Source organism: Saccopteryx leptura, chromosome 13, assembly GCF_036850995.1.
Source record: "Saccopteryx leptura isolate mSacLep1 chromosome 13, mSacLep1_pri_phased_curated, whole genome shotgun sequence".
Classification (NCBI taxonomy): Eukaryota; Metazoa; Chordata; class Mammalia; order Chiroptera; family Emballonuridae; genus Saccopteryx; species Saccopteryx leptura.
The window spans coordinates 26,854,516-26,866,952 of NC_089515.1; the positions used below are offsets into that span (position 1 = coordinate 26,854,516).

Below are 12,437 nucleotides of genomic sequence, written 5' to 3' on the forward strand. Positions count from 1 at the left end.
AAAGGGGAAAGGGGAAGAAAAAAGAGGAAAGAGGAAAAGAAAGAGAAAAAGAAAACAACTCAACCCCAAACACAACCCGGGCTCTGACCTGTCAGGGTTGGTTGCTTTTCCCCCGTCTGCCTCTAAATGAACCTTTTCTCTCTGGTGTTTTCAAAGCAGCCTTTCCACCCCCCAACCTAGGGGCATTTACACTTCAAACAAGGCGCCCGCCTCCCTGCGGAAATTTAAAGGCAAATAAACTTTTGGGGAGTTGCTCAGATACCCATCTCGGGATTTGCTTCATTAGCCGCCTCTGTGCATCTGATCTGCCCAATAAATCTTCCCTGTGGATCTCCCTCCGCTCCTTTGCCTTCTCTCCCTTTCCTGACAGTCCTGCTTGGCGCCCAGCGCCCCTGCCCTTGCCTCCTTCCTCCGGCAAAGCTGGGCTCGCCTGAGTCCCCAGTGTCTGGAGCCTGCTCTGTCAGAGTGTAGGTGTCCGGGAGGCGATGGTCCCCCTTGAGCTCCTCTCACCTCTCCCACAGTGTACACAGCCCCCCAAGCCAAGCCAAGCTCGAGTATCACCCCAAACTCCCAAAGGCATTTCTGGGCAGAGCCCACGAAGCGAAGGGCTCTTGGAAACACTCCGTTGCCCCGAATTGCACCCGCTCGCTACCTTTGCGATCCTTCTGGTCATGTTCTAGTTTCGGTCCCTGGCCCAGGGCTTTCTGCCCGGGTGAGAAAAAGCAGAGGTGTGGCTGCCTCCCTTCCACAGGCAGGGCCCTGACCTGGGGACCTGGCACCCGACCTCGAGTAGTTCAGCTGGGTCTCGGGGGACCTTGAAAGGACACGGGAGCCTCCCAGAGCGCCCCGCCCAGGTGGCCTGGGCTTGTCTTCCTCCTCTAACTCCTGACGCCTCCCGGGGAAAGCAGCGAGGGGAGCCAGGGCCTGGGCTCTCAGGGAGGGGATTAGAAATTCCGAAATTAAATGTTTCTCCCTAGGAAATGCTTCCCACAGCGCGGACCAAATTAAACGCATTCAAGTTCAGGGGGGGAAAGAAGCTGTTTAGAACCAAGGGGGGAAAACTAGTCCGAAGGGAAGAGAAGCAGAAACGGGGGAGGGAAGAGAAAAGGGTAGTGCTCTGCAGCTGAGCTCCTTTTTCGAATTATTCCCAGTTTTGAAAGTCGTCACCACCGCAAAAAAAGAACAGAAAGTAAAAAGTTCGTCTAACAATCCAAGTCCAGGACGCCCGCAGCCCACTTGCCCCAAGGGCCCCAGCGCACCCCGGGGCGCTCACTCGGAGATCGGATTCCAGGCAGTGGGCACGTGCATCCGGCCCCTCTCCAGCTCGACCTGACCAGCTCTTGCCCGGCTGTTTCTCCTCCTCCTCCCCATTCTCTCCCTGCCCCTCCCCCTCCCTAGCCCTCTGGTCACGTTGGAGGACGGTTTTTGTGTGTGTGTGTGGTTTTTTTTTTTTTTTTGGAAGAGCTTCTGGTACAATATGGAGCACCATGGGCTGCAATTTCACACTCCACGGCACATTCCCCCTAAAGCTACTTTCTTTCCTTTCTTTTTTTTATTTAAGACCCCCTAATTTCTGCTTCCTCGCTCCCTCCCTCCCTCCTGCTCTCACTTTTCTTTTCCCGCTTTTGTTCCCAATATTTGGGCTTCCTGCGTGAAGCCCGGGGGGCCAGACTCCCCGCCGGCCACGCCCGCTCGGTCTGTTGGTCCTGTGGTGGCGGGGCGCACGTGCTGCGCCTTTATCCTCCTCGGCCCCTCCCCCCTCTAACCCGGCTTCTCCTCACAAGAGGTCCTAGCGACCTGCCTGTCCCTTCGCAGCCCCTTTGAAGGGAAACGACAATGCAAGCAATGCAAGCCACTTGGCCACCAAAGCCGCCTCTTAGCGGCACGGGCCTGCCAGGTGGCTGCTGTCGGGGGGCCACCCCACTGGCGCAGAAAAAAACAGTCAAGCCAGGAGAAACTGGGCCAGCAGGTCTATAGGGCAAAAGGCCCAGTGAGGCGCTGGTCAAACCTGGACAGAGCCAATTCCTTCACCCTCTGCACAGCTAAAGGAACTACTCACCCCACAGCCCATGGGAAGGGACAGCAGCCACCACCTGTATGGTCCCTTTGCCTCTTTGAGCCTCAGTTTTTTCGCCTGTAAAATAGGGATAATACACCTGTCTTGCCTACTCTGTGGAGCTAGCCAATAGGAAAGCATTTTGAAAACCAAATATTTCCATAGCAAATGAAGGAATAAGTAAGTGCCTAGCTTCCTGAACCCTTGACCTTGCACAGAGAGGGAAGGGAGCGATTTGGGCCTTTAGGCAAGGCAGGGGATGGCATTTTCCATCCAACTTCTATCTTATAAAGGTAACTAGAGGGTCCCTCACTGTCTCCCTTCCTGTGTTCCTCCTGTTCAGGGTGTTTTCCGTTTCCACGGACTATATCACACCTCGTCCACGTTTACCACTCTGCTCTAGCTTTCCAGCCACTCCACCATGACCACTTCTTCGTGCTCGCTTGCCCGCCCGCCCGCCTGCACCAGCACAGCTGCTAGAAGATCAGTTAAACTCCCCACCCCCACCCCAACAGCCGGGTTAATTGTGGCCTCTGGCGCGATCCCCTTTGGGCCAGTCTGCCAAAACCGTCGGGAGTAGCTGGCCGGTTGGCGTAGACTTGGGGAAGGAAATCCCATCCAGTCCGGTTCCAAACAAAGAAAGTTGGTCCTCCCAGGACCTGCAGTCAACCTGCCAAAGCCAGAGCGGAGAGGAGACGGTGCGAGGAGGCCAGACCAAGGGGAGGTGTGGAAGGGGGAAGAAAAGGATAGGAAAGGGGTGCTGAGGCACGGAGAAGGCACCTGTCTCCGGAAGGCCTGCGGAAGCTGGTTTGAGAGAAGCTGAGGTTCCCACCCGGCCGAGTACCCCTTCCCAGGTTCCTCCCCAATCCTGGGTGAGAGAGTTTGAGTGAGGCTCTGTCGGTGGTGAAGTAATGATTAACTCGCTTTTCAACCAGGCCTTGAGCCCGCATCCTGACCTGGCTCTGGTGGCCGGGGCCAGTGCAGGTGGGTCCTGGACGTCCCAGGTGCTCCCCTCCACCGCCAGGAAGGGGGCTGCGGAACAAGGGGGCGGGCAGTAGCGAGAGCAGCAGGAAGGGAATGGGGTGCTGGGAAGGGGGAGCGCAGCTCCAGATGCCGGGCAGACCTGGGAAGAGAAACAGCCACAGACAGTGTACCAGGAAAGGAAGGGGCCGAAGCAGGCGAGGGCGCTTGGCTCTGCAGTGCCGAGGAACAGTTGGAGAGGGGCGGGAGAAGCCCGGCGGGCTGAGTTGTCCCGGAGTTGCGAGCAAGCACCAAATCTACTCTCGGATCCATCCGCGGCGCCCGCCCTCCCTTTCTCCTCTGCCAGCAGCTGTGAGGGTGTGAGGAGCAGGCGGAGAACGCGCCAGAGCCGGGAGCGGGTAAGGAAGGGGAGACCGGCCAGCGACCCTGGGAAGCAAGGGGCAGGGCCGCCCGTGTGGGGATGGGATGCTCGGCGCCGTGAAGTGGCTGCAGACAAAGACCGGAACGGAGGGCAGAAGGGAAAGCAGGAGAGCGGTGGAGAAAACCAAGGAGAAGGGAACCCTCGGGGGACCGGCCGAGGTTGGTCTACTCCTGCCGCCAACGCCCACTCCAGCCTAGAGACAGACGTCCCGGGGGCTTACTCCCGCGTGGGTTCCTGCCGGTGGGCCTGTGGCCTGGGGTCCAGTCAGGGGGTGTTGCTGTGGCTGGAGGGTGCCGTGTAAATGTGTGTGTGTGTGTGCGTGTGTGTGTGTGTGTGTGCGTGTGTGTGTGCGTGCGTGTGCGTGTGTGTGCGTGTGTGTGTGCGTGTGTGTGTGTGTGCACACGTAAGCGCGGGCGCGCGCGCGCGCGTCAAGTCAGGCAGGAGGGGGAGGGCTGGGGAAGGGCCTTCGCAGTCCGGTTAGACCCTTGCCCCGGCCGCTGCGAACCCCCTCCCTCCACCCTCCGGGGTCCGGAGCCTTCCATCCCCCAAACTTAAAGCAAAAGAGCTAAACTGAATCCCTCAGGAGTCAAGAGAACAGGCTCAACCTGGCAAAAGTGCTTTGGTTTGAGACTTGAAGGGTTACTCGAATCCAGAAATATTTCTTAACTTTCGGTAACTGATCCTGGGGTGGGGGCGGGGGAAGATGCAAAATAAATCTCGGACAGAAAAGCCTGGGCCACGTCTGGACCATGGAGGAAGTCTAGACCCGCGGCTAACGAAGGTATTGAAGAAACTGACTAATAATATAGGGAGGAAGCCTCTTTCAATTTCTGAATCAATTAACAACAATTTCTTACGTGTCTGTTTGGGGGCCGAAGGTCTCTCGGTGAGAGGATCGGAAGAGTGTGTGTTTGCACGTTGTAAGGGTGTGTAGAAGGTGTGTGTGTTAGGGGGTGGAGAAGGGTGTCTAGGCAAACAGCTGTGTCCCAGGCGGGGCTGGGTGAGGAGCTCAGGATCTCTATCCAGCACCTCCCCCTTCTCCCTCTGCCCTCAGCCGGGGCTGCTCCGAGGCCAAGGCCTCCGCAGCCTCTTCCAGAGGGCCGCCAATCAATCCTGCAGGTCAACACAGCAATTAATAACGGGGTGAGGAGGCCTGGCCAAGAGGGGGGAGGCGTCAGGCTGCGTCTCCCCCAGGCTCCGAGGGCCCTGCGGCAGGTCCAGGGAGTGGGAGGGTTTCTCTGAGGGCAGAGAGAACCCCGAGAACTCAGTGTGGGGCAGGAAGTGGGCCCAGGACCCCGAGAGGGAGAGACAGGGGACCAGCGACAGGGAGCCCGAGAGCCAGCTGGGACAGGCCAGAGAGTAGAAGGGAGGACATCAACTAAAGATCTTGTTTTTATGATTCTGGGGGGCCTAGGTGGTGATGGTCAAACCCCACAATGGACCTAGTTGCCAATTCTCTCCTGTACCCTCCCCTTCCCCGCTTTCTGACTGTTTCCGCTGCTCTTGAACCGGCTCAGCGACATTAAATAAAACCCGCGTCCTTCGCAAACCCGGCTGCGGCGGTTGCGCCAGGGCGTCCCCGCTCGCGAGCCTGTGTCATTGTCATTCTGAACTAGCCCGCTTGGGCTAAAAGGGGCGTGGGGGCCATCTGGGGAGCCGGGGTCCCCAAGGAGCCATGCCCCAGCCAGATGTGTGTAAGAAAGAGGTGAGGGCAGGGGAGCGGGAGGGGGCAGTGAGAAGGGAAAGAGAGAAGGCAGCTCGGAGAGCTGAGGACTCCAGAGCTCGGTGGGGCTGCCTCAGAGGGGACAGCGGTTTCCTTCTCTTCTCGAAGAAACAGGACTCCTTCGGCCTAGTTCCGCAGAGCTTCCCCACCCACCCCCCAATCGCGACTGGCAGGAGCAGAATCCCCCGCACCGGCCAAAGCGGAAGAAAGAGGGAAGGGAAAGGGTGTGCAGTGCTCAGCTGGTCTTCGTGGCCGCTGCGCCCCGCACGCCGGGAAAGCCGCTACCGGGTGAGCTCCCCGTCCCTTCTGGAGCTACTGGGTGAGCTCCCCGTCCCTTCTGGAGTGTCCCGAGCGCCAGGAAACTTGAGACGAGGCCCTGACAGGCAGTCGAGGATGCCCCCACTGCTCTGCTCTCCCCTTCCTGGGGCGCTGTGGGGGGAGCCAGGCTTCCTCTTCCGGGAGACTTGCACCCCAGGCCTGCAGGGCAGGGAGAGCTGCCTTCCAAGAGGGAAATAAAGAAAATCGGAATGCCGAGAGCCCGAGCAGACAGGGCAGGGAGGGAAGGAAGGCTAGGGGCAGGAGGCAACGGAGAGCCGGACAATGTAGAAGCCCAATGCAGGAGAGAAAGGAAGGGGGAGAGAGGTTCCCAGAAAGGCCCAGCCATTAGATCTGTCCTTGGGCTGCATATTTATACGGTCGAGGGGGTGCACAGATGGGCTCTCAATTGAATTCCATCTTCAACACCATCAGAGATTGATTTTGTACTCGCTTTTAATTTTGCCATAATTAATTAGATCATTACAACTGTTTGCTATTGATCTCCCTACTTAAACCTCTGGTGTGGAGGAGTGGCCCAGGGCCCTAAAAGCCCAGGAGGCCAGAAGTTGACAGTCCTGGGGGGCCCAGATGGGGACAAGGCCCCCAAGGAGATTGGAGGCAGCCCAGAGGCTGGGCCAAGAACCTAGAGGAAAGGCAGTGTGGAGGGTGGAAACTGAACCACCCGCTGAAAGAACTAGAACCTGAGCTGCGGGGGGGGGGGGGGGGGGGGGAGTGAGAGGAGGGGAAGAAGGAGAACTGAGGGAAGGGGAAAGTGAGGCAAAAGGTGAGGGGCCAACCTAGAGTTAGTCCTTGACCTCTGTGGAATTATCTGGAAAACTCCTGGAAATTTGATCCAACCTTCTCCCTCCCCACTAATCCCAAACTAAACCTGGGTCCCTAACGTCCCATCCTGTACTACACCAGGGCACCTAGTGGGCGGACAGAGCTGGGTTGGCAGGTCTGGAGGAGAGGGAGAGGAAGGGGGGAAGAGAAAGAGAAGCCCTCCAGAACATTAGCTTTTTGGGTACGCAGCTTCACATCTTCCCCACGTGGTTCGCCCGGGCCTGCCCTCTCCCCCTTTGTCTCAGGCCTCCCTTGAATTGTTTACTTTGGGGGGCAGAAACTTCTTTCCATACAGAGGCATATATACACTCGCACTAACACTTTGGCTCCTGCTCAGATACATAAGACCTTCGTGCACGTGCACACACACATGCACACAGCAAGTCCCCACGCACTAGCACACATGCACACACAACTACACACTAAGACCTTCTAAGTGCTCCTAACTTGGAGAAAGTTGTGCAAAATATTTATACACTGAGGGGAAGCGAGAAGCTAAAGTCCTAAACACAACAGAAAGGAAACACCAGGTTCTGTGAGAGACCAAGAGAAGTTGTAACTCACGTTTTCTGGGTGGAAAGTTTTAAGCAGATTTGGAAGACACCAGGAGAGAAGGGCCAGGAGATCCCATCGGTGGGAAGAGGCCACTGAGCACAGTCCCCAGCAGTTACAGTGGCCCCGCCAGGCAAGCCCAGAGAGAAAGGGGAGTGGAATCCTCCCTTGGACTGGCCTCCCCCATCCCTCTCAGTCACCCCTTTGCCTGTGGCGCTGACGGGTCGCTCCTGGCTCTCACCTGCCCGGCCCGCGCGCTGTTCCATGCTCTGCTCCCCGCCGCTACTGTCTGGGCCGGGGTCTCGCTTCTCCGCTCCTCCGCAGCCCGACAGCGCGTCTCGCCTTTGCTGCCGCCGCCCGGGGATCTGGGCGCAGCCACCCAAGACCGAGCGGCTCAGATAACCCAGGCTGCCCGCCGCCTTGGCTGTGCGCTCCGCTCGCGCCCGCGCCCGCGCTTCCACACCCTGCCGCGCTGAGGCACAGCCACGCGCGGGGGAGCCCCCGGCTCTCCGCCCGCGCACACGCGCGCACACGCTCCCAGGCCCGAGCCAGCCTCAGGCAGGCGACTCCCGCTCTGCCAGAGGCACCCAAAGACCACATCCCCAGCCTAAACGGTGGCACTCTCTCACCCCACCCACTCTTCTTCACTGTGACAGGACTCCCCGTCAGCCTACAGCCTTGCATACAGGGACGTCTTCACTCTCATGCACTCCCCAATTTAGTGAGGCTCATCTTCCCAGCGACTCACAGCACTAGTCCCGTTCTACTCTCTCCACCACCAGGCTACACAGCCTACCACACACACCGTTCTACTCTCTCCACCACCAGGCTACACAGCCTACCACACACACCGTTCTACTCTCTCCACCACCAGGCTACACAGCCTACCACACACACCATTCTACTCTCTCCACCACCAGGCTACACAGCCTACCACACACACCGTTCTACTTCCTCCACCACCAGGCTACACAGCCTACCACACACACCGTTCTACTCTCTCCACCACCAGGCTACACAGCCTACCACACACACCGTTCTACTCTCTCCACCACCAGGCTACACAGCCTACCACACACACCGTTCTACTCTCTCCACCACCAGGCTACACAGCCTACCACACACACCGTTCTACTCTCTCCATCACCAGGCTACACAGCCTACCACACACACCGTTCTACTTCCTCCACCACCAGGCTACACAGCCTACCACACACACCGGGTCTCAGCCTCCCTTTCCAGGGTCCCTAACCACACACCCCAACTTTCTCTGTTCAAACAATTGCTCCCTGGAGGTCCCTGTCAGCAATACATTGTGAAAATGCTTTGCTAAGTTCCTCAGAAGCTCTTTTGCTCTGAATTAAAAAAAACAAAACCCAACTCATAGTCCTGGTTTCTTTGCTTTAAGGAGTTGAGGGCGCCAGGGAAAGGGAGAATGACTAGCACCCTCCCAGACTCCTGCCACCCTCGTGTGACTACCCGCTTGAACCACAGCATTCCTCAGTATCCCAGTCCTCCGCTCCTATCTCTTCCACCCTCAGAGGCACACCCTGTCCAAAACACACTCATGCTCCTTCATCCCTGATTGAAAGTTCACTTTAGCTTTTTCCCACATTGCGCCCTTTCGGTCTGGAATTTACACCTCAAACAACTTTGTCATAAGTTCTCCTTCAAATCTCTCATGCACCCCTTTTCCACAGGTACCTCTTGTACTCCTACTTCTTGCACACTCAGACACCACTTTTGACACCACCCCTAACCTCCACGCACCCCTTTCTAATTTGCTCCATTTTATACCCCTTCCCCCTTGCCCTGGGCCTCCTGCTCTCACACAGCCTTGCTCACACAGGCCGAGTACCACTGAGAAGCTGTCAAGAAAAGTGCTGGGTAAGCTCCAACCTAGGTTAGGAACTGGAAGTCCTTCACTGGGAGTCCCATACACTTCAGCTGGAGTTTTTCTAGAAAAGTTGTGCAACTAGGGACAGGAAGTTGGAGGGGCACAGGAGCCCAGAGACCAAACCTATGTCATTGTTTCCCAACTTAAAATTTGAAAATCTCCCTACAGGAACCGAAATTTCTACTCTTGCAGGCAAATCATGACCAAATTACCATCATACCATTATTGGTGACTTCAAGCATCAGACTTTGCCCGTGTTTCTTTTCTTTTTAATCAAACAGCAATTTTTTTTCAACCTAAGAGCACAAAAATTTCTCATCTGTTATACACAGAGCAACATTCCCAAGGACGAGGTTGGGAGAGCAATAAGCATAAATGAAACCCTAGTCACACAAATCATACTCTCGTGTGGTTACTCCGTTACACTCATGTGAAATGTTCACACACCTAGCTAGCCTCTCTGTCACCTACTCAGAACTGCACCCAGTCGCACATAAGGGCCGTGACCTGCTAGTCACACCTTCACTGCGCAGCTTTTTGTGCCTTTGTTAACCTCTTCTCTAAAGTAGTGGTAATGACCATTGTCCTTCTCACAAGATAACTTGTGTAGAAGTGATTTGTAAAATGTGAAGTGTGACCACAGACACATTCATTGCTCTTGCTCCTATATTATCAAAGAAGGGAACCGAGACCCAAAGTTCCTCACACACACACACACACACACACACACACAGCAGGAGGCACCCACCGGGGAACAAGGTATTTTGAACTGGGGACACACACACTCCACTCAGTGTCCCTGCCTGCTCCTGAGCCAGCCCGTCACAGTTACCTGGACACACCGGGCCCAGGGTTGGGGCAGTGCCAGGCTGGAGCCTAGGCCCAGAGGAAGGCAGCTGAGGCCATTGTGCTAAGCAGCCTGTCGCATACTAGAAGGACTGAGAGGAGGAAGGAGATTTCTTAGCTCTTGGCTCCGATACTTTTGGAGCCTTGGGGGCTCGGGAAGCCTGCAAAGTGATGACAGTCAAAGGGCTCAGCTCCACACTTCAGCCTTCCTCCAGCCCCCTTCCTCAGGCTCTGCTTCTCTTTGTCTTTGGCCCTCACCCCTGTCCCACACTGTCTCTCGGGCCCTTTTGCTCATTGCCCGCCCCATTGATTGAGAGTCTCTCTCAGGTTCTCCAAGGAGTCCCAGGAAAAATGATCCGCCAGCCTATTGATTCTTCATTAGAATTACATTTTCACGTGTGCTAAATTGGTTTTAAAAAGCTTTTGCTGTTGTTATTGTCTTGTCAGACCCTGCGGTCCAGGGCAAACCAAGTTTAAACGCTGTGGCTTCTTAGGAAAGAAAAAAAATCACCTGGGCTAGGTCTGTAATTACTCGCTTTCCTGCCTTATTGTTGTCATGATGACAATTGTGATTTGGTTTAAGTATCTTTAGGAAAAGGCCCTGCTCAGTTCAGGCTAGGGCTGGCTGGCGAGGCGGGCATGTGTGGAGAGGGCTCTGAAGCCCCTGGAGGAAGGATGCCAGAGCAGTTTTCCTTTCCTTGGAAATTAAATTTAACACTTAAATCTGTATCAGTTGCTTGTGGGACAAGAAAAAAAGTAAAAAACAAACAAACCCCAACCCCCCCCCCACACACACACACTTTTTCCTCCACCTTCTCCAGATTGGATAGAGGAGAAATACAAAACACAGCCCCACTTATTCGAGCCCCCTCCCTTTTCTCCTAAATAGCTGGGGAGGTGTGCTGAGAGAGATGTCCCAGCCTCGGCTCTATAGCAGGGGAGAAGCCCAAGTCAAAGGGTGTTTTCCATCATTACACCCTGCCCTGGGGAGGAATGAACCCGAGTGAGGGGGAAGAAGTGGGAAATAGACAGGTAGAGACCTAGCAGGGGGGAGACAGAGAGAACCAGGGACAGTTTGAGAAGCAGAGGGCAGAGGAGAAGATGAAAGGAAGTAAGGAAGTCAGAAGAAAAAAGGAGAGAAGGGACAAAGAGAACAGACTGAGAAAAGGATATTATAGATGAAGGGAAAAGAGACAGGAAGAGAGAAAGAGAAGGAAAGAGACCGAGGCAGGCAGAGAACAGGCCCTGGGGAGCTGGCAGCCTCTGCCCCGCCTCTTCCCGGCCTGGGGCGGCGGCGGAGCCGGGCAGGAGAGCCGAGTGTCTCCGTGATGTGTTTATCCCCTAATCAGTTCATTAGTTATAAACAACATGACATTAGAAGTTAGGAGGCAGTTGATATTAATTTTTATTTAACTAGTTGATGTTTAATCCGTCACACCAGGCTGGGTAGCAGCGAGAAAGATCTTCCTGACACAAAACCAGTTAGAACTTCATAAGGCGCAATCAGTGTCCGCGCGCTGAAACAAACAAGAGAGACAGAGACTGAGAGACAGGGGGAGACAGAGGCAGCCCCGCCGGAGACGGAGCCGGCGAGGCGGGCGGGGAGAGGGCTACTCGGTGAGGGCTGGGAGAGAGTAAACTAGAAAGACCGAGCGCAGGGAGGGCGGCTCGGCGAGGGGCTGGCAGCCCTGACCGGGGCTCGGAGCCCGGAGGGCCGCCCGGCAGCCGCGGAGCGCTCGGCCGGGGCCCTGGAGCCCGCGCCGCTGCGACCAGGAGCGCCCTCCGCGGCGGGGCGCGCTGGGTGACCCGCAGCCCGGAGCACTGCCAGGGGCTAAGGTCCCAGCGCGGTGAGGCCTGGGACTTCTGGAAACCGTCCTGTGCCAGGTCCGGAGACGGAAACACCCTTCCCGTCCTACTCTGGGAATAGCCGGCCAGGCAGGAAAGGAAAGGAGAGAAAGGCAAGGAGTTTGTGACCAGCGGCTCAAGTTTGACAAAGTTTACAGCAGTCACAAGTCAGAGCGGGGTGTGCGTGCGCGCGCGTTGGGGGGTTCTGTAGTGGCGGAGACGGAGGGGCTGGGGGGACAGTCTGGGGGTCCACAGGCGGGAAACACTTCCCCCCGAGTTTGCCAACACCTCCCTGAACGCCCCCTCGTGCGGGGCTCCAAGGAGGGGCCAGAGTATATTTGTTGCGGGCTCTCCGGCGGCCGTGCCAGGCTGCGAGTCTGAGGTCCCAGGTCTGGCTGGGGTTGGCCTCTCCGCTCAACCCCGCCCCCAGGCCCCGGCGCTCGGCTTTTTCCACCATCACCCTGGGCACTCGCCCGGCGCCGGCTCGGTCACGGCTTCCTGCGCCGGCACGGGGGGGCCGGGCTGTAGTTTTCCGCCGTCGAGAAGGACACTGTTTGGAGAGGCAGAGGCATCTCTGCCGGCGCGCAGACTCAGGCCGAGCATCTCACCATTTGCATGTTAATCTGCCTCCACCGCAAAAAGGAAATCGCTGAAATTCCGGAGAAAATTGCCTCTCGCTAGCAGTTAATAGTTAACTCAGACAGGAAAGTTCCCAGGGAAAGGCGAGAGCCAGGGCGAGGGACTCCGGGGAGGCGGCCTGGGACGGCCCGAGCCCGGCCCCAGCCTCTCTCCTGGCCCGGAGCGCGCGGCCCGGCCGGCCCCGCGCGCCTCCCCTCCTCGAGCGGCGCGTCCTCCACCCTGTAATTAGCATCGTTTAGTTCACAAAACCCTTCCTGGGAGAAATCTGTTTTCTGGTTCCGGGGCTCGGTTCAGCACCTGATTCCGCTGGGTGAGG

The 12,437-nt window shown here is 56.8% G+C and overlaps 1 protein-coding gene and 1 long non-coding RNA gene across 6 annotated transcripts in view; one reads left to right on the plus strand and one right to left on the minus strand.

Annotated features, from left to right (window-relative positions):
- The window catches only part of PAX2 (paired box 2), a 95,002-nt gene extending 87,762 nt beyond the window's left edge, over positions 1 to 7,240 (minus strand). The window contains exons 1-2 of one of the 5 annotated variants that reach the window (XM_066355216.1): positions 2,837 to 2,903; positions 653 to 2,726 (exon numbers count right to left, since the gene is read on the minus strand). Coding sequence is in view for 1 of the 5 variants with exons in the window: in XM_066355208.1 (XP_066211305.1) it covers positions 7,136 to 7,160 (25 nt within the window). In the remaining 4 variants the exon portion in view is untranslated. Of the gene's footprint in view, positions 1 to 652; positions 2,913 to 3,678; positions 3,695 to 7,135 lie in introns of those variants that run through there. The other 4 variants (XM_066355208.1, XM_066355217.1, XM_066355215.1 and 1 more) reach the window with 4 other exon arrangements.
- Positions 3,053 to 12,437, plus strand: part of LOC136384713 (uncharacterized) — a 40,895-nt gene continuing 31,510 nt past the window's right edge. The window contains exon 1 of the long non-coding RNA XR_010747647.1: positions 3,053 to 3,435. This is a non-coding gene — a long non-coding RNA (uncharacterized lncRNA). The remainder of the gene's footprint in view (positions 3,436 to 12,437) is intronic.